The 19,078-nt window shown below is 41.2% G+C and overlaps 1 protein-coding gene across 4 annotated transcripts in view; it reads left to right on the forward strand.

Moving 5' to 3' along the window:
• Nucleotides 1-19,078, forward strand: part of LOC125447829 (mitogen-activated protein kinase-binding protein 1-like) — a 161,243-nt gene that overhangs the window by 15,604 nt on the left and 126,561 nt on the right. For all 4 annotated transcript variants that reach the window (XR_007246610.1, XM_048522594.1, XM_048522595.1 and 1 more), the window contains exon 2: nucleotides 3,065-3,156. Coding sequence is in view for 3 of the 4 variants with exons in the window: in XM_048522594.1 (XP_048378551.1) it covers nucleotides 3,065-3,156 (92 nt within the window). In the remaining variant the exon portion in view is untranslated. The remainder of the gene's footprint in view (nucleotides 1-3,064; nucleotides 3,157-19,078) is intronic.

Consider the following 19,078-nt stretch of genomic DNA (forward strand, 5'->3'; position numbering starts at 1 on the left):
CTGCTTCAAGTAATCAATTGATTATTTGTACCTTTAACTCTCTCTGAGGCTTACATAAATTAGTGGTTGAGACTTCAAGTACTTGCAATTGCAGCTTTGAAAGACTGTTGATTTCTTCTGGCAACGTGACAAATGGTTACTAAAATTTTACAAATCCTTTGACTTGACGTGAGCTGAGTGCATTGTCAATTCTTGTATGATCCGTTTTGAAAATTGATTACATGCCTAAATGTACTGTAGTCATGAGGTGGAACAGGATGAAATGTCTTGCTTATGAGCAAGTGTATTAAAGTACTTTAAGCTAAAGCTAATCACTGATATTGCTCGAAGTACTTTAAGGAACATCATTGATTATTATCAGTAAGGCTAGCCCTTTAATTCAGGTAAATTCCTGGTCCATGCATGATGGTAAAACACAAAAGCACTGGATCAAATGCAAAATTTCTAGAAACCAGAAATCAAACAAACAGTACTATTTAGTATTTAGCTGGTCTTGCAGTATCTTTTGGGATGGGTATAATATATCATGTTGTTAACATTTTGAAAATAGTGTCTTGGAGTCTTATGTAGTTCAGGATCCAAAGTAAAAAGTAATATTTCAGGAATTCACAGCTATACGCAGAGAGTTGTGAGAGCATGGAATGCGTTGCCAGCAGCAGTTGTGGAAGCAAGGTCATTGGGGTCATTTAAGAGACTGCTGGACATGTATATGGTCACAGAAATTTGAGGGTGCATACATGAGGATCAATGGTCGGCACAACATTGTGGGCTGAAGGGCCTGTTCTGTGCTGTACTGTTCTATGTTCTATGTTCTAAACACAAGTGTGCTTGGGAGAATAATCTGTAAATTGGTTTCTAGGGATTATTTTTTAAAAACAAACCACTAGAATGATCTGAATGCGCAATGGAAGCAAAATCATGATAATGTGTTAGTGAGGTAGGGGAAAACACACCCATTCAGCTCACAGGCACATAACCAATCCCAACTCCTTGTGTTTACCTCATAACCAATCAAAGCATCTGAGAGATATACTTTCTGTAACTGTAAGTTATGATAAATGCTAATGATCTGTTAAGTGGAAAAGTATATTCCTCACTTTCATATTTATGCTTTTAGACCTAATCTTAAATGTATGCTTCCTAGCCACTGATTTTTGGCACAGTAAGTACTTTGATTCAGTGCTGGTTCAGCTGTGTTTCACAAGAAATGGGTGGAACAGCAATGTTTTAATAACTGTACTCTACCTATGAATTTTCACTGATTTTTCTCATACACCATAGGAAGAAACCATTTACTATGTCAACTGCCTTTAAAGAGCTGGCCAGTTGGTAATCCTTCTCCAAAACCTTGAGTTTCCTTGTTTAAATGCCAGAGTAACTCATGGAAGTTACTACATATTAGAGCTGCTTCCACAACCCTTTCAAGCAATGCATTCCAGCTCTTCTCAGTGTGTCGATTAAAAATGTTTTATTAGTTTTCTTGGGCACTTATTTCTCCCCAGTTAATGTTGAGCTGCTGCTTTAAATCTTAGCTCATTCGTCCGTCCCCTGCCTTCATCCTGGATGAAGTTGCATAATTTGAGGTTATCAAGATATTGATCAAATTTTGAATGAATTATTCATTTGACCCTTCTGAGGAAAGGTCCCGACTGAAACATTAACTCTGACTTCTTTCCATAGTTGCTGGTAGACCTGCTGAGTTTTTCCAGAAATTTTGTTTTTGTTTCAAATGAGTTATAGTTCAACTATTACTTTCACTTTTTTGGTTGGTATATTGTGACTTATGATGTTGAATTTAAACCTGAAACCAAGGGCTTTATTTTTGTGGCATTGGGAAGACTCTGTTGACCTTAACCTGAATGGTAGTTAAAACACAGGTGGAAGGGCTGTCCTCATTTCACAAATGTTTGGAATGTAGGTCTAGCAAATAAATGGAATGTTAAACTTTTTACAAAGAATCCAGTTGATTACAGTAGAGAAGTCATGCTATGACTAGAGGGTAATTGTTAGACTGCCCCTAGTGTATGACGTACAACTAGGTCTTCTTATTTGAGGTGTATCAGCATTGGAGGCTGTTCAGATAAAATTTGCGAGGTTAATTCTTGAAGGTGTTGTCTTATGGATTATTTTGCAGTTTAGACCTATAACAGCTGAAATGAGGTGACTTTTTTTTTTGAAATACAAGTTTCCAAGCAATCTCGAAGGGTCGATGCCAGGTGTAAGCTATCCCTTCTGGGGACATTGAGAACTCTGGGTATAATTTCAAACCAAGGGCCCTCCCATTTAAGATCAAGATGAGGAGTAACTTTTCTTCTGTTCCCCAGTGAGCATCACTGATTTTGTTAATGAACATATTCAAACAAATCATTGTTTTCTAAAGCAGTCGGGTTATGCAGGGCAGGCAGGAAAGTGAAGTAAAGCATGTCATCAGATCATCTTATTGAATGGTGCATGAAGTTTGAAGAGCTATATATAACTTCTGTTCCTACTGTTTTTATTGGTACTTAAAGCAAAACTTCCTTCCTTTCTTAAAAACAAGAAGCCCCAATGGGAAGGCAGTTTATGGCAGTTGTGCCTAAGCTATTTAACTTGAAAAGCATTTATAATTGGGTGTCCTGCTGAAGGGATGGAATTGATTTAGAAATGAATTACTTCTTTCCTGCCACCCTCTTCAAGTAATTTATTTTTTCAATCATGTGCATTATTGTAACATGGCAACAAACAATTCAACAAGGAATTTTTGTTTTCTTCTGATTTCTTTTTGCCTTATACATTTTAGGTATGTGTTTTCTTATTTAATTACCTTTCCAGCTCTCCCATCCTTTGTAATTTTTGCATTTCCAGGCATTGAATTCCAGTTTTGTAAACTAATATTTTTGATTGTGTCCAGTTTTTGGGATGGGGAGGTGGAGAGTTGGTGAAAGAGGCAACATTTTGGGTCATTAAAAAAATACAGTGCGCCTTTGAACTAGATACCTCGATAGATTTTCCTTCGTTTTCTTAAATGACCTTTTAGCTGACTTCTTGAATGCCGTTTAATTTGAGAATTTTTCTTTTTCTTCAGATTACCTTGGACAAAGTAATTGGAATTACAGCTTCCAGCAGCAGTAGTTTAGCATGTGATTTAACCACAGGACTAGTGGCATATCCAGCAGGGTAAGTGGAGTAAGTCTGTCCTAAGCATTGTGGGACGATGTGTAAACATAATGGTACAGGTTTCTGTTGGGTAGTTAACACAGTCTTTTAGAAGCCAACAATGCAACACTATTTTAGCACATCGACCTCTGCATTGCAGGTTATTTAACCCTCTGTATAACAGAGTAGAAATACAGAAAGCAACATTTTGTTTGTCAATACTTAAATGTTTTAATGAATGATGTGGAATACACAAAGTTGTGCAAGTTTTTAAAAATGAAGCAATTGTCTGTTAGCTTATAACTGCTACTGGAAATACCTCCGAATCATGCCATAATTTCTTTATTTCAGCTGTAGTGTTTAGGAAGTAGCAGAATGAAGTTTCTAAAAAGAAACAAGTAGATTTTTCAGCATGTACCTCAAGTTGAACATTAGAAATATAGAAAATACTAGCAGGAGTTGACCATTCAGCCATTTAAGCTTGCTCTGCTATTCATTATAATCATGGCTGTTAATTTAACTTAGCCTTTTCCCTTTGATCCCTTAGCCCTAAGAACTATATCTAACTGCTTCTTGAAAGCATTCAATATTTTGGCCTCCTGCTTCCTGTGGAAGAGAATTACACAGGCTCACCTCTGGGTGAAGAAATTTCTCCTTGTCTTAGTATCATGTAGCCCATCCCGCATCCTTAGATTGTGACCACAGGTTTTGGGTTTCACAGTTATCAGGAAAGTCATTTCTGTGTTTACCCTGTCTAGTAGCTTAGAATTTTGTAGATTTTTATGGCACATCCTGTAATCTCCATGAAGACCAACATGTCATTTACCTTTTTCATCACCTGTTGCATCTTCTTGCTTGCTTTTGACAACTGGTTAGCAGGTTCACCCAGGTCTCTTTTCCAATCTGTTGCTATTAAGATAATAACCTAACTTTCTGTCTTTGCAACCAACTTCAAAAGGCCTTTAGACAAACACAACAGGCAGGGAATATGGACCATGTGCAGGCAGATAGGATTAGTTTAGTTTGGTATCATAGTTGGTGCAGCCATGGTTGTCTGAAGGGTCTGTTTCTATGTTCTACTGTTCTGTGTTCTAACGTGCAATCTCATATTTGTACACATCATTATAGTTCATTTGCCCATTCACTCAAATTAACCAAATCATAGAGGCGTTCCTGCGTCGTCTTCACAGTGCATCCACCCACTCAGTTTTTTGTCATCTGTAAACTTGGAGATATACATTTTTAATTCCCCCATCTAAATCAATAATTTACATTGTGAATAGGTGGGTTCCAAGCACTGATCCCTGCGGTACTGCATCAGTTGCTGCCTGCCACTTGGTGGGAAAAATACCTGTTTATTTCTACTGTCTGTTTGCTGACTGCAATCAGTTCTGCATCCTGTAATCCTAATCCTATATGTTTCAAGTTTGCATGTTAACCTCTTGCGTAGTTTCTTAGCAAAAGCCTTCTGAAAGCCCAAATGAACCACATCCATTAGCTTGTCCTTAGTAACCCCACTGGTTACATCCTAATAAATCTACTGGAATTTTATGATTGAAGATTTCCCTTTCATTATTCCACGCTGACTCTTTCCAATGCTGCCACTGTTTTCCAAGTGCTGTGCTATTAAATCTTTTATTATGGACTCTTAGCATCAATCCCACTACCAATGTCAGGCTAGCTAGTCTGTGATTCCCTGTTTTGTCTCTACCTCCATTTTAAATACTGGGGCTACATTAATTAACCCTCCAATACAAAGGAACGGTTCCAGAATCTGTAGAATCTTGAAAGATGACCAGCAATGCATTCACTATTTCTATTTCACTCCCTTTAAAGTATTCTGGCATGTAGATTATCAGATCCTAGGCTTTTAATCCCACTAATTTCCCTGACACAATTTCCTTCAGTTTCTTCCCCTATATTCCCCAACATATTTGGCATGTTATGAGACGTCCTTAGAAGACAGAACATCTTTGTTCCCCAGAATAACTTCCCCAGTTTCTGACTAAGAAAACTACATTTGTTTTTCTTTATTCATTCATGGGATGAGTGTGTTTCTGGCCAGGCAGCATTTTGGCCATCCTTGATTGTCCAGAGGGCAGTTCAGAGTCAACCACATTGTTACCCAGTCTGGCCTCACATGTAGGCCAGACCAGGTAGGGATGGCAGCTATCTTCCCTAAAGGACATCAGTGAACCAGATGGATTTTCCCCGACCAGCGGCAATGGATTCATAGTCACCATAGATTCTTAATTCCAGATTTTTATTGAATACAAATTCCGCCAACTGCCATGGTGTAATTCAAACCGGGGTCCCCAGAGCATTGAGTTTCTGGATTAACAGTCCAGCGATAATACCATAGGCCACTGATTATAAAAGCTTCTGCTATTGTACTGTGTATATCACTTCTTACTCAATCCCTTTGTCATCCTTTGCTGAAATTTGTACTGTTGGCCAATCTTCAAAGAACAGAAATACAGCACAGGGACAAGCCCTTCAGCCCTCCAAGCTGTGCTGATCATCATGCCCTAACTAAACTAATAAACAAGCCATCTTCCCTGATTTGGTCCACATCCCTTTTATTCTCTCCCTATTTAGAAAATCATCTGGATACCTCTTAAATGTCAATAGCATGCCTGCTTCCACCACCTCTTCAGGCAGTGTGTTCCAGGCTCCTACCATTTTGTGTGAAAAAACACCCCTGTCACATCTCCCTTAAACATTTCCCTTCTCATCTTGAACATGTACCCCCTTGTAATTGAAACTTCAATGCTGGAAAAAAGACCCTGAATATCTACCCTATCTATGCCTCTCATAATTTTGTAGACCTCTGTCAGGTCTCTTGTCAGATGCCTTCTTTCCAGTGAAAACAATCCTAGTCTTTTTAGTCATTCCACATAGCCAATGCCTTCAAAACTGAGCAACATCCTGGTGTCCCTTCTCTGCACTCTCTCCAAAGCTTCCATGTCCTTTTGGTAACGTGGCAACCAAAACTGCACATAATACTCTAAATGCAGCATAGCAAGGGTTTTACATAGCTGCAACATGTTTTGCCAACTCTTGTGCTCCATGCCCTGACCGATGAAGGCAAGCATGTTATGTGATTTCTTAATTATTTTGGCCACCCATGTTGCCTCTTTTAGGGAATTGTAGACCTGCAAGGTCAGATCTGCCTGTATGTTAATGTTCCCAAGGGTTCTGCCATTTACAATATAGTTCACACCTGAAATTGATCCTCCAAAATATATCCCTTCACATTCGTCTGGATTAAACTCCATCTGCCATTTCTGTGCCCCAGTCACCAATTTTATGTGTCCTGTTATATCCTCTTCACAATCGCCGGCGCTATCAGCAACTCCACCAATCTACGTATCATCTGCAAGCTAATCAGACCATTCACCTTTTCCTCCAATAAAAAAGTAGTTACCAGTTTTTGTTCTGAAAAACATCCTTTCACCACTACCCTCTGTCTCCTTCTTTTCTCCAGATGCTACCTGTCTTGCTGTGTTCTTCCAGCCTTCCACTTTTCTACTTTGTATCTATCTAGCAAGCCCACCCTGAATCCCATACGATTTTAGTTTTTGTACCAATCTGCCATGTGGTACTTTTGTAAGGCATTTGATAAAGTCTGTGTAAACTATATCCACAGTCCTTCCCTCATCAATTGTCTTTGCCAACTCTTCAAAAAATTCAACCAGCTTGTTGAGGCATGACCAATCCTGTACAAAACCATGCTGCCTGTCATTAACTAGTCTATCTTCAGTTCTGCTCCTGTTTTGTTTTGGCCAATTTGTATGTCCCTTCCTTCGATCTAATACAATCCCTAACTTCCCTTGTTAGCCATGGCCAGGTCACCTTTCCCACTTCAGTTTGGAGCTACATTGGAATGATCGCTAGTTGTAGTTCATTTCGGCACTGCTTTTAAGTGATTGATTGATTGCCAATGCCTTCCACCTTAAGTAAATTTGCACAGTTAATCATAATCAGCTGTACCTCATACCTTCGTAGTTTCCTCTCATCCAGATTCAGGGCCCTAGTCTCGGAATCAATAACCACTTTCTGTCTTAATGACATTCTATCATATTGTCATTACCTGTGTTTAAGGTATTCGCACCGATTGGCAAACATTCCCTACCTCAGTACATAGAACTCATTTGAAGATGACTTGTCTTCTAGTTAGTTTGATCCAGAAAACCATTCCATACACTCTTTAGGAATTCTTTCAACAGTACCAGGACCTTTTCTTTTGCCCAATATGTATACAGATGTCAAAATGTGAGGCTGGATGAACACAGCAAGCCCAGCAGCATCTCAGGAGTCCAAAAGCTGACGTTTCGGGCCTAAACCCTTCATCACCTCTCTGATGAAGGGTCTAGGCCCAAAACGTCAGCTTTTGTGCTCCTGACATTCTGGGCCTGCTGTGTTCTTCCAGCCTCACATTTTGTTATCTTGGATTCTCCAGCATGTGTAGTTCCCATTATCACATGTATACAGATGTACATATTTCCGTAATTATAGAACAAAGAAAATTACAGCACAGGAACAGGCCCTTTGGCCCTCCAAGCCTGCACCGATCAAGATCCTCTGTCTAAACCTGTCATTTATTTTCTAAGGGTCTGTATCCCTTTGCTCCCTGCGCATACATGTACCTGTCCAGATACATCTTAAAAGACACTATCGTGTCTGCATCTACCACGTCCACTGGCAACACGTTCCAGGCACCCACCACCCTCTGCGTAAAGGAGCTTCCATGCATATCTCCCATAAACTCTCCTCCTCTCACTTTCAACTCATGACCCCTAGTAATTGAGTCCCCCACTCTGGAAGGGAAAAAGCTTCTTGCTATCCACCTTGTCTATACCCCTCATGATTTTGTAGACTTCAAATCAGGTCTCCCCCCCCCCCCCCCCCTCAATCTCCATCTTTCTAATGGAAATAACCCTAATCTACTCAACCTTTCTTCATAGCTAGCGCCGTCCATACCAGGCAACATCCTGGTGAACCTCCTCTGCATCCTCTCCAAAGCATCCACATCCTTTTGGTAATGTGGCGACCAGAACTGTACGCATTATAGCTGTCCATTTAATGCATTCCCTATCATTACCACTAAAGTTTGGGGATGGCCTATATACAGCCCCCACTATCATTTTCAGTAGTTTGATGTTTCTAAGCACTACCCATACAGATACCACTTCAGTGGAGTTAATATCCTTGCTCACTTTTTTACATTAACATTCCCCGTTAAAGAGGAAATTAGTATACTGACTCTCATATCTTGATGGATGGCCATAAGTAGTGGACAGAAAGGATAATGTTTCGATGATGCAAAGCCTAAGTGAGGCAAGTAATAGAAAGTTAGGACAGAAGAATGCGTGGCTAAGGAGCTGGTACAAAGGGCAGCATTTTAGGTTCTTGGATCATTGGGACCTCTTCTGAGGCAGGACGGCCTGTACAAGAGGGAAAAGTTGGACCTAAACTGGAGGGGAACAATATCCTTACTGAGAGGTTCTCTCATGCTACTGGGAAGCATTTAAACTGGAGTGGCAGAGACCTGGGAACTGGGACACAGGGCCAGCAAGCGGAGGGGTTGAGGAGACTGTAGATGTTAGGACCAGTAAGTCGGAAAGGAAGGACAGGCAAAGACAGTTAAATGAACATGATGATACTAATGGGCTGAAGTGTGTTTCCTTAAACACAAGGAATATTATAGGTTAGGTAAGGTAAATGATCTTAGAGCCTGGATTAGTCCAGGGACTGTGAAGTTGTGGTCATTACAGAGACTTGTTTGAAAGAGGGACAGGAGTCCACATAACATTCTAAGGTTTTGTTGTTTAGACGACTTGGAGAGGATGGTAAGAGTTGGAGGAGTCGCATTTCTAATCTGGGAGAATGTCACATCTACACTCGGAGGGCATGCCTCAGTGGATGAGCACTTCAGCAATATGAGTAGAGTTCAAAAATAAGATGGGTGCAAGGATAAAATTATGCCAACAGCCATTGAGACATTGATTAATAAATATGTGGGCAGATTATGGAACGATGCAATAACAACAGAGCTGTCACAGTGGATGACTTTAAATTCCCCAGTATTGACTGGGGCTCCCTTAGACCAAGAGGCTTCGACAGGGCAGAATTTAACTGTAGCCTAGAGGGTTTCTGGAAACAGTATGTGGATAGTCCAACTAGAGGAGCAGCCGCACTGGCCATTGTGTTGGCTATTGAGCTTGGCTAGGTGACTGACCTTTCAGTGGGAGAACATGTGGAAAATGTGATCACAACGGCTCAAGTTTTAAGATACTGTGAATAAGGATACGTCAAGATCTTGCGAGAAGATTCTAAATTGGGGGAACGCAAATTACATCAGTATTAGGCAAGAGCAGGGGAGTGTTAATTAGATTAGATTCTCTACAGTGTGGAAACAGGCCCTTCGGCCCAACAAGTCCACACCGCCCCTTGCAGCATCCCACCCAGACCCATCCCCCTATAACCCACACACACCCCTGAACACTACGGGCAATTTAGCATGGCCAATCCACCTATCCTGCACATCTTTGGACTGTGGGAGGAAGCCGGAGCACCCGGAGGAAACCCACGCAGACACGGGGAGAATGTGCAAATTCCACACGGACAGTTACCGGAGGCTAGAATCGAACCCGGGTCCCTGGCGCTGTGAGGCTGCAGAGCTAACCACTGACTCACTGTGCCACCCAAAAATTGGGAGGTGATATTATGGGCCAAGCTCACATTTGACTTTTGAGATGTTTAAAGACCTGATGATTGGAGTTCAAGACCAGCATGTTCCAGTAAGGAAGAAGAACAGGGAAGATAAAGTAAGGGGGCCATGGACAACTGGAAAAGTTATTAGATTAGATTCCCTACAGTGTGGAAACAGGCCCTTCAGCCCAACAAGTCCACACTGCCCCTTGCAGCATCCCACCCAGATCCATCCCTCTATAACCCACACACCCCTGAACACGGTGGGCAATTTAGCATGGCCAATCCACATAGCCTGCACATTTTTGGACTGGTGGGAGGAAGCCGGAGCACCCGGAGGAAACCCACGCAGACACGGGGAGAATGAGCAAACTCAGCACAGACAGTCGCCCATGGCTGGAATCGAACCCGGGTCCCTGGTGCTGTGAGGCTGCGGTGCTAACCACTGAGCCACTGTGCCGCCCGTTATGAGTTTAGTCAAGAGAAAAAGAAGCATGTGTAAGGTTTAGGAAGCTACTAGCAGACAAGGCCTTTGAGGAATATAAAGAAAGCAGAAAAGAACTCCAGCAGGGAATTAGGAGAGCAAGAAACAGCCATGAAATGACCATGGCAGGTACAAATAAAGAGAATCCCACAGCATTTTATAAATATGTTAAAACAAAAAGATAACTACGGAGAAGATAGGACCACTCATGGATAAAGGAGGAAACTTGTGCTTGTAGGCAGAGGATATGGGTGGGATACGAAATGAGTACTTTGTGTCAGTATTTATCCAAGAGAATGATATGAAGGCTAGTGAAATTAATGTGGAGAATGCTAATAAGCTAGAGTATTTCGGGATCAAGAAAGAACTGGTGTTGGATCTCTTGAAGAGCATTAAGATGGATAGGTCCCCAGGTTATTGGGAGAAGCGAGAGAGGAGATTGCTGGGGCCATGATGAAGACCTTTGGTATCCTCACTAGTCATTGGAGAGGTCTTGGAGGACTGGCAAGTAGCTGATGTTGTTCCTCTGTTTAAGAAGGAAAATAGGGCTAACACAGGAAAGTATAGACCTATGAGTCTCTTTGGTGGGTGGAAAGTTATTGGAGAGAATTCTCAGGCCTTGCTTTTGGAATGTGTGTAAATTCTAATTAGGGAGAGTCAGCATGGCTTTGTGTGAGGCAGGGCTTATTAACCTGATTGAATTGTTTGAGCAGATGACAAAAGTGATTGGGAGCAGAGCTGTGGATGTTAACTACATGGATTTTGGTAAGGCTTTCGACAAGGTCCCTCGTGGTAGGCTTAAGATACGTGCGATCCAGGATGACTTGACCGCTTGGTTTCAGAAGTGGCTTGCCCATAGAAGGCAGAGGGTAGTGATGGAAGGGTATTTTTCTAGCTGGGAGTCTGTGACTTGTGGAGTTCTACAGGGATCCCTACTGGGACCTCTGTTTATGATAAATATCTTGGATGAAAATGTTGATGGATGCGTTCGTAAGTTTGCAGATGATACAATGGTTGGTGGAGTTGTGGATAGTGAAGAATATTGTCAAAGGATACAGTAGGATATAGATCAATTGCAAATTTGGGTGGAGAAATGACAAATGGCAAAAGTAATCTGGGTAAGTGTGAGTGAGGTGGTGCACTTTGGGAGATCAAATGTTAAGGAAAAGTATACAGTTAATGGCAGGACCCTGAACAGCATTGATTGAGGGATCTTGGCGCTCATGTTGATACAGCCCCCTGAAAGTGGCCATGCAAGTAGACAGGGTGGTAAAGAAGACATTAGACGTGCTTGCCTTTACTGGTTGGGTAATAGAGTACAAGAGACAAGATATCACAATGCAGTTTCATAAGACTTTGGTTAGGCCACACACAGCATTCCATTCAATTCTGGCAGACACATTACAGGAAGGATGTGGAGGCTTTGGAGAGGGTGCAGAAGAGGTTTATCAGGATACTGTCTGGGTTAGAGGATATGAGCTGTAAGGACAGGCTAGAAAAATCCAGGTTGTTTTCTTTGGCGTGGCACAGGCTGAGGGGAGACTTGATAGAAGTCTATAAAATTGACACGCACAGATAGGGTTGACTGTTGGAATCTTATCCCCAGAGTTGCATATCCCCTAGTATTAGACATTTCATTTAAGGTGAGAGGGGTAAAGTTCAAAGGAGATGTGAGGGGCAAGTTTTTTTTTACATGGAGTGGTAGGAGTCTGGAATGCACTACAAGAGGTAGTGGTAGAGGCAGTTACAATAGGGACTTTTAAGGGATTTTTAGGTAAGTGTATAAATATGCAAGGAATTGAGGGATATAGACCAATGCTGGGCAGAAGTATTAGTTTAAGTATTCGTCATGTTTGACACAGCATTGCAGGTTGAAGGGCACGTTTCTATGTACTGAGAATGTAATTGGAGTTGAACCCCGCCCCCCCCCCCCCCCCCCCCCCCCCGCTAAAATTTGAGACATGCAAATGTGAATAATTGCTTCAGTTAGACGTGTAACAAAGCACTTTATACAGGACATCCTGATTGATTTATAGTAATTATGACATCATATTAAAACATAATCTTCAGCAGGCCCTTGAGGTTGGGAAATGAGTTGCTTCCACTTTAGCTCAGTAAATTCTGGGATTGCACATGGACCCAATATGTAATCTGCAGTCTCTGCCAGATATAGAGTAATGGCAGTTGGATGAGTTGTTTTAAATTTTGTGAATTCCCACTGATACCTTCCCTTTACTTCTGCACAAATATTATGGTGTTTTTCAATGTGCCACCTTGATTGAGTTGTCGGCATTTTGCTTGGGCACAAGGCAGGATCTCCCCTGAGTCCGCAGACACATTTGACCTCTTCAAGGAGGCTGTGAGGTTATTCCTAAAAGATGGTGGGGCTACAACAACTTGTGGGCATCATCAACATGTGCCATTTCTGTCAGGACCATCTATCTCATTCCTTGGCCAACAAGAGCCTACCCAGATGAGAACTCAGCATGGAGAGGAATCTAAGGTTAGAGAAGCAACCAGTGTTCAATGAAGACAGCATTTTGAACTCCTCACTTGAAATTGCCTTTGATTTGCATGTCCTCAACTCATTCCTCCAATACTCCATTTGGCTCAGTCTTGGGGATATGGTGGGGACTAGTTGAAAAAGTCAGTTGACATCTGATAAAGCAAGGGACATTCACAGCAGATTGAAGAAAAATGCAAGGGACGGCCCCAGGCACTGTACTTGACCTATGAAAAGCTTTAATCTATTTTGTGAAGGTTTTTTTAACATCCAAATGTATAATTTTCAAGAAGATATATGATTTCAGTCAAGTGCGTGTCTAGACAGCTGCTGTGTTAAATGTTTGTCGTGCTGAGCTTATGACGGGGAGAGAAAACACATTAGGGCTGCTCATTTTGTTTTGGCTTTCGAGCAGAAAGTTAGAAGTTTCAAATTCAGGGAAAATGGTCACCAGCAGAAGTAGATTTAGTCTGTGAAGCATCCAGATTGTGAGCATGTTTACACGTATTCCAGTTGTCCATGCTGAAGAGATTTCCTGCAACAGAATTGTAAAAGGTCGTGTTAGCAGACTCTGGACAGGGAGGAGGAATCATAAAATGTCTCAGCAATCCAGCGAAAAGAACTGGGAGCAGCCAACTAAGAAATAATATTTGAGAAAAAGTGCTATTTCTTGGAGATTTGACTCTTTATAAGTGGTTATTGCTGCAAAAGAGGTTGAAACTTAGATTTTAACAAATAGCAAAAAAGTTGTTGTTTTTATATATAAAACAATAGAGCTTTTTCTCCCCTTTCTTGCATAATGAACTTTTGTTGAAGCGTGTTCACAGCCATACGTGTACCTCTAGTGACTAATCTCCACAGTGACCAACTGCAAAACACAAGGTATAATTCTGATAACTGATGGCTTGCGTACCAACGCCTGGGATCACAAAAACCTATGTGCTGCCAGCATTAAACCACTAATATCAGAGATCCTATCTTGGTGAAAACTGGTGTCAAAGATTAATTGTTTTCATACCAACTCACTCTTCCATTTCCCATATAGATATTGTTAATAATTCTGTTCAGTGATGTTATTACACACCTCTGGAGCAAATGAAACTTTGAACCCAGGCCTCTTAGCTGAGAGGCACAGACACCACAACTGTACCACAAGCTGCACAACTGTGTCACGTCTCTCAGATTGGGGACTGCTTGTTTGTCTAGAGGCATGATTCTGGCTGAGGGTATTGTACAGTGTTGGTATACAAGAGGTCTTAGGTTCGACATCTGGACAAGCCCAGGTTTACCTAGATTTCCAAAAGGCCTTCGATAAGGTGCTGCATAAGATAAGGATGCATGGTATTAGGGGTAAAGTATTAGCATGGATAGAGGATTGGTTGCCTAACAGGAAACAAAGAGTGGGGATAAATGAGTGCTATTCTGGCTGGCAATCAGTGACTAGTAGTGTGCCTCAATGATCAGTTTTGGGACTACAATTATTTACAATTTATATAGGTGATTTGGAATTGGGGACCACGTATAGGGTGTCAAAGTTTGCAGATGACACGAAGATGAATGGCAGAGCAAAGTATGCAGAGGACTGAAACCTTGCAGAGGAACACAGATACGTTTGAGTGAGTGGGCAAAGGTCTGACAGATGGACTACAATGTAACTAAATGTGAAGTCATACATTTTGGTAGGAGTAATAGTAAAAAGATTATTACTTGAATGGTTAAAAGGTTGCAGCATGCTGCTATGCAGAGGGACCTGGGTGTCCTTGTGCAGTAATCACAGAAGGTTGGTCCACAGGTACAACAAGTAATTAGGAAGGCAAATGGAATTTTGTCCTTCATTGCTAAAGGGATTGAGTTTAGAAGCAGAGAGGTTATGTTGCAGCTGCACAAGATGCTGGTGAGGCCACACCTGGAGTACTGTGTGCAGTTTTGGTCTCCTTACTTGAGAAAAGATGTACTGGCACTGGAGGGGGTGCAGAGGAGGTTCACCAGGTTGATTCCGGAGTTGAGGGCGTTAGCTTATGAGGAGAGACTGAATAGATTGGGATTATATTCATTTGGAATTCAGAAGATTGAGGGTGTATCTTATAGAAAGACATAAAATTATTGAAGGGAATAGGTAAGATAGAAGTAGAGAGGCTGTTTCTACTGGCAGGTGAAGCTAGGACAAGAGATCATAGCCTCAAGATTAGAGGGAGCAGATTTATGACTGAATTGAGAAGGAACTTCTTCACCCAGAGGGTTGTTAATCTATGGAATTCCTTACCCATTGAAGTAGTTGACACTACTTCAGCAAATGTTTTTAAAGCTAAGGTAGATTTCCTTTTTTTTTAAACAATAAAGGAATTAAGGGATATGGTGAGAGCATGAATAAGTGGACCTGAGTCTACGAAAAGATCAGCCATGATCTTATTGAATGGTGGAGCAGGCTCGAAGGGCCGGATAGCCTACTCCAGCTCCTAGTTCTTATGTTCTTCGGAGTGGCATGGTGGCTCACTGGTTAGCACTGCTGCCTCACAGTGCCAGGAGCATAGGAGGCTGAATTCTTTTAGAGATTTATGAAATCATGAGAGGTAAAGGTAAGGTGATTGTGAAGGTACAAAAACTAAAATCACATGGGGCTTGGGGTGGGCTGGCTAGATGGATACAAAACTGGCTTTGTCGTAGAAGACTGAGGGTAGCAGTGGAAGGGTGTTTTTCAGAATCGAGACTGGTGACTAGTGTTTCACAGAGATCAGTCGTAGGTCCTTTGTTTGCAGTATATATAAATGATCTGGAGGAAAATGTGGGTAGTCTGATGAGTAAATTTGCAGATGACACTGATTGGTGGCGTAGCTGATAGTGCTGAAGATTGTGACATGATACAACAGGATATTGGCAGTTTGGGCACAGAAATGGCAGGTGGTGTTAATTCCAGACAAATGTGAGGTGATGCATTTTGGAGGATCAAACTCAGGTGTGAATTATATTGTAAATGGCAGAACCGTTAAGAACGTTAACATACAGATAGATCTGACCTTGCAGGTCTACAGTTCCCTAAAAGTGGCAACAAGGGTGGCCAAGGTGATTAAGAAGGCATATAGCATGCTTGCCTTCGTTGGCCAGGGCATGGACTACAAGAGTTGGCAAAACATACAGCAGCTATATAAAACTCTTGTTAGGCCGCATTTGGAGTATTATGTGCTGTTTTGGTCGCCACACCAGAAGGACGTGGAAGCTTTGGAGAGAGTGCATAGAAGTTCACCAGGATGCTAAGATAACAAGGTGCAGACCTGGATGAACATAACAGGCCAAGCAGCATCAAAGGAGCAGGAAGGCTGATGTTTCAGGCCCAGGCCTAATTCCCATTTCTGAAGAAGGGCCTAGGCCCGAAACATCAGCCTTCCTGCTGCTCTGATGCTGCTTGGCCTGTTATGTTCATCCAGGTCTGCACCTTGTTGTTATCTCAGATTCTTCAGCATCTGCAGTTCCTACTATCACCAGGATGCTGCCTTGTCCTGAAGGCATTGGCTATGAGGGAAGGTTTAAAAAAAAACTGGGATTGTTCTCACTGGAAAGACCGCAGCTGAGAGGAGACAAAATTGAGAGACATAGATAGGGTGGATAATCAGGAGCTTTTTCCCCAGGGTTGAAGTTTTTCAATTACAAGGCGGCATAAGTTCAAAGTGAAAAGGGGAAAATTTAAGGATGTGAGATGGATGTTTTTCAGAGTGGTAGGAGCCTGGAACACACTGCCAGAATAGGTGGTGGAAGCATGCATTTTAGCGACATTTAAGAGGCTTCTGGATGGTGACATGAATAGAAGGATAGGGACCATATAAGGGCAGATGGCTTGTTTTTTAGGGCTCGAGTGGCACAGGCTTGGAGGGCTGAGGGGCCTGTTCCTGTGCTGTACTTATCTTTTGTTCTTTTCCCAGAGTTGTGGAGTTCGAAACTGAAGGGTGTATTTTAGATTTTAAACATTTTAAAAAGGAGACCTGAGGAGCAACTTTTGTCAGGTGGCTCAAATGTGGATGCACTTCCAGAGGAAGCTGTCGATGCCGTAACAGTTATGGCATTGAAGAGACGTTTGGGCACTTATTCAGATAGGACAGGTTTAGCAGTATATGGGTCAAAGCCAGGCAAATGGAATTAGTTTAGGATGTGAGTTTGCTCGCTGAGCTGGAAGGTTAGTTTTCAGACGTTTCGTCACCATTCTAGGTAACATCATCAGTAAGCCTCCGACGAAGCTTCGTCGGAGGCTCACTGATGATGATACCTAGAATGGTGACGAAACGTCTGAAAACTAACCTTCCAGCTCAGCGAGCAAACTCACATCCAGAACCTCAACCTGAGCTACAAATCTTCTCAACTCGCTGGAATTAGTTTAGTTTGGGCAACATAGTTGGCATGGACAAATTGGAACGAAGAGTCTGTTTCCATGCAGTATGACCTTATGACTTTTAGGACTCACCTTTTAGAGAGCACTTAACAATATGCACCTAAATTTAACAATATGCCCCTAAATTTTCAGTGAAGCATTCTCTTTGACTTTTTTTTTGTTTACTCGCCATGTCTGCAATCAAAATACAAAGGTTAGTGAGAACGAGAGCAGTACCTTAACTAAACTTGAGTGTGAATGTAAGGAAATGAAGCCTGTGGGAAGTCAATTTACTGAAACTCCAGTCCCGTATATGAATCATGCTGTTCCAGGAAATTTGTATTTCACAAGTGGCACTTGAATTAACTGGTTTATAAACAGTCAACACAGTAGTAGATTCTATTAGATTAATTCTGATCTTACCGTAACTGGACCTCAATGTTTTACATTTGTTAATGGTTACAACATTGTAATGACAATAATGCTTATTCGTACATGTAACACTGCAAAATTTGGTAAATGTTCAAGAAATATACACAGCAGTAGGCCAAATGCATTGTTGATAGTATGGTAAGAATGAATTTGGGTAAGGCACATACTATAGATATTGTAAGTAACTAGTTTGTGGTGAGAACCAGTGAACTTAATCTAAACAGCTGATCCCAAATTGTGCCAGTTCAAGGATCATGAAGCCCTACTCGTCAGCATTTAACTGGTGTTCATTTGAGACGTAAAGATTTCTTGTTCAGTACTGTCGAATGTAATTTAACATTTTATTGTTTTTCGAATATCCTGCAAACCTTGCCCTGTCCCTTTTTTCAGTATGTTGATGGAAATTAATTAATTCATGCTACAGTGAAAAGGATCTACTAGGGAGTGTAGTTCTGTTTCTGAATCACTGCTGATCTTGTTTGCTGGCGATACCTAGAAATAAATATATTAAATATTCTTAAGGCTAGAGAAGGGAAAAATTTATTAGAAAGGGATATGACTACTCGAGCAAGGAATAAGAGTAAGCCATTCAATTCTTGAGCCTGCTCCACCATTTAACAAAGCCATGACTAATCTGATTGCAACCTGAAATCCACATTCCTACCTTTCATTCCCTTGAAAACATGTGGATTAATGCATAAAACTGCTTTGTGATGTTGAGGAAAAAAATGTAGTTTTGGTGGGCTAGAAAATAATTTAAAGTTTACATCAAACACAAAATCTGGAGAAACTTAGCAAGTCTGGCAGCATCTGTGGAGAGAGGAAAAAAAATTAACATGCCTTTATGGTCCTTGAGCCATAAGACTCAAAAGTGTTAACTTACTTTCTCCACAGACAGCCTGACCTGCTTAATAGTTATAACATTGCCTGTTGATTTTGGATTTTCAACTTTTGCAGTATTGTGATTTTTGTTTTAATGTGCAAGTATTTATCTCTTTGGCTTTAAAGGATGACATTTCTATTCAAAGTTTGTGCTGTTCAATGTTAATGACTTGCAATATTTTTTCGAAACAGATTGATCTGATTAGTGCCTTGTAATCTCCAAACCATCATGCCTTCAAAATTAGCTTAGCTGAGAAGCAATTGCAAAATTGCATTTAATGATTCAGAAATGGATTTTGAGCAGTGTTACTATATAACACACAAAATTGTGGTTTGACTTGAGAAAAGTATTCCAACAAAGGTAAGATCTAACTAATTGGAGCTAAATATCATAGCAACAGGATAAACATAGGTGTGCCTATTTTGATCATTCCCTGCAACTGAGACTTCTTCAGTTTGATTTGGACATGCTTCTAGACCTAAGTGGAAACCAGGCTTTGGGTGTGACCAAGAGTTATTCAAGTTTTAAAATGCAGCAAGGCTGTGAAAAGTTTCTACTTGATATGACTTA

This window comes from Stegostoma tigrinum, chromosome 39 (genome assembly GCF_030684315.1).
Source record: "Stegostoma tigrinum isolate sSteTig4 chromosome 39, sSteTig4.hap1, whole genome shotgun sequence".
Classification (NCBI taxonomy): Eukaryota; Metazoa; Chordata; class Chondrichthyes; order Orectolobiformes; family Stegostomatidae; genus Stegostoma; species Stegostoma tigrinum.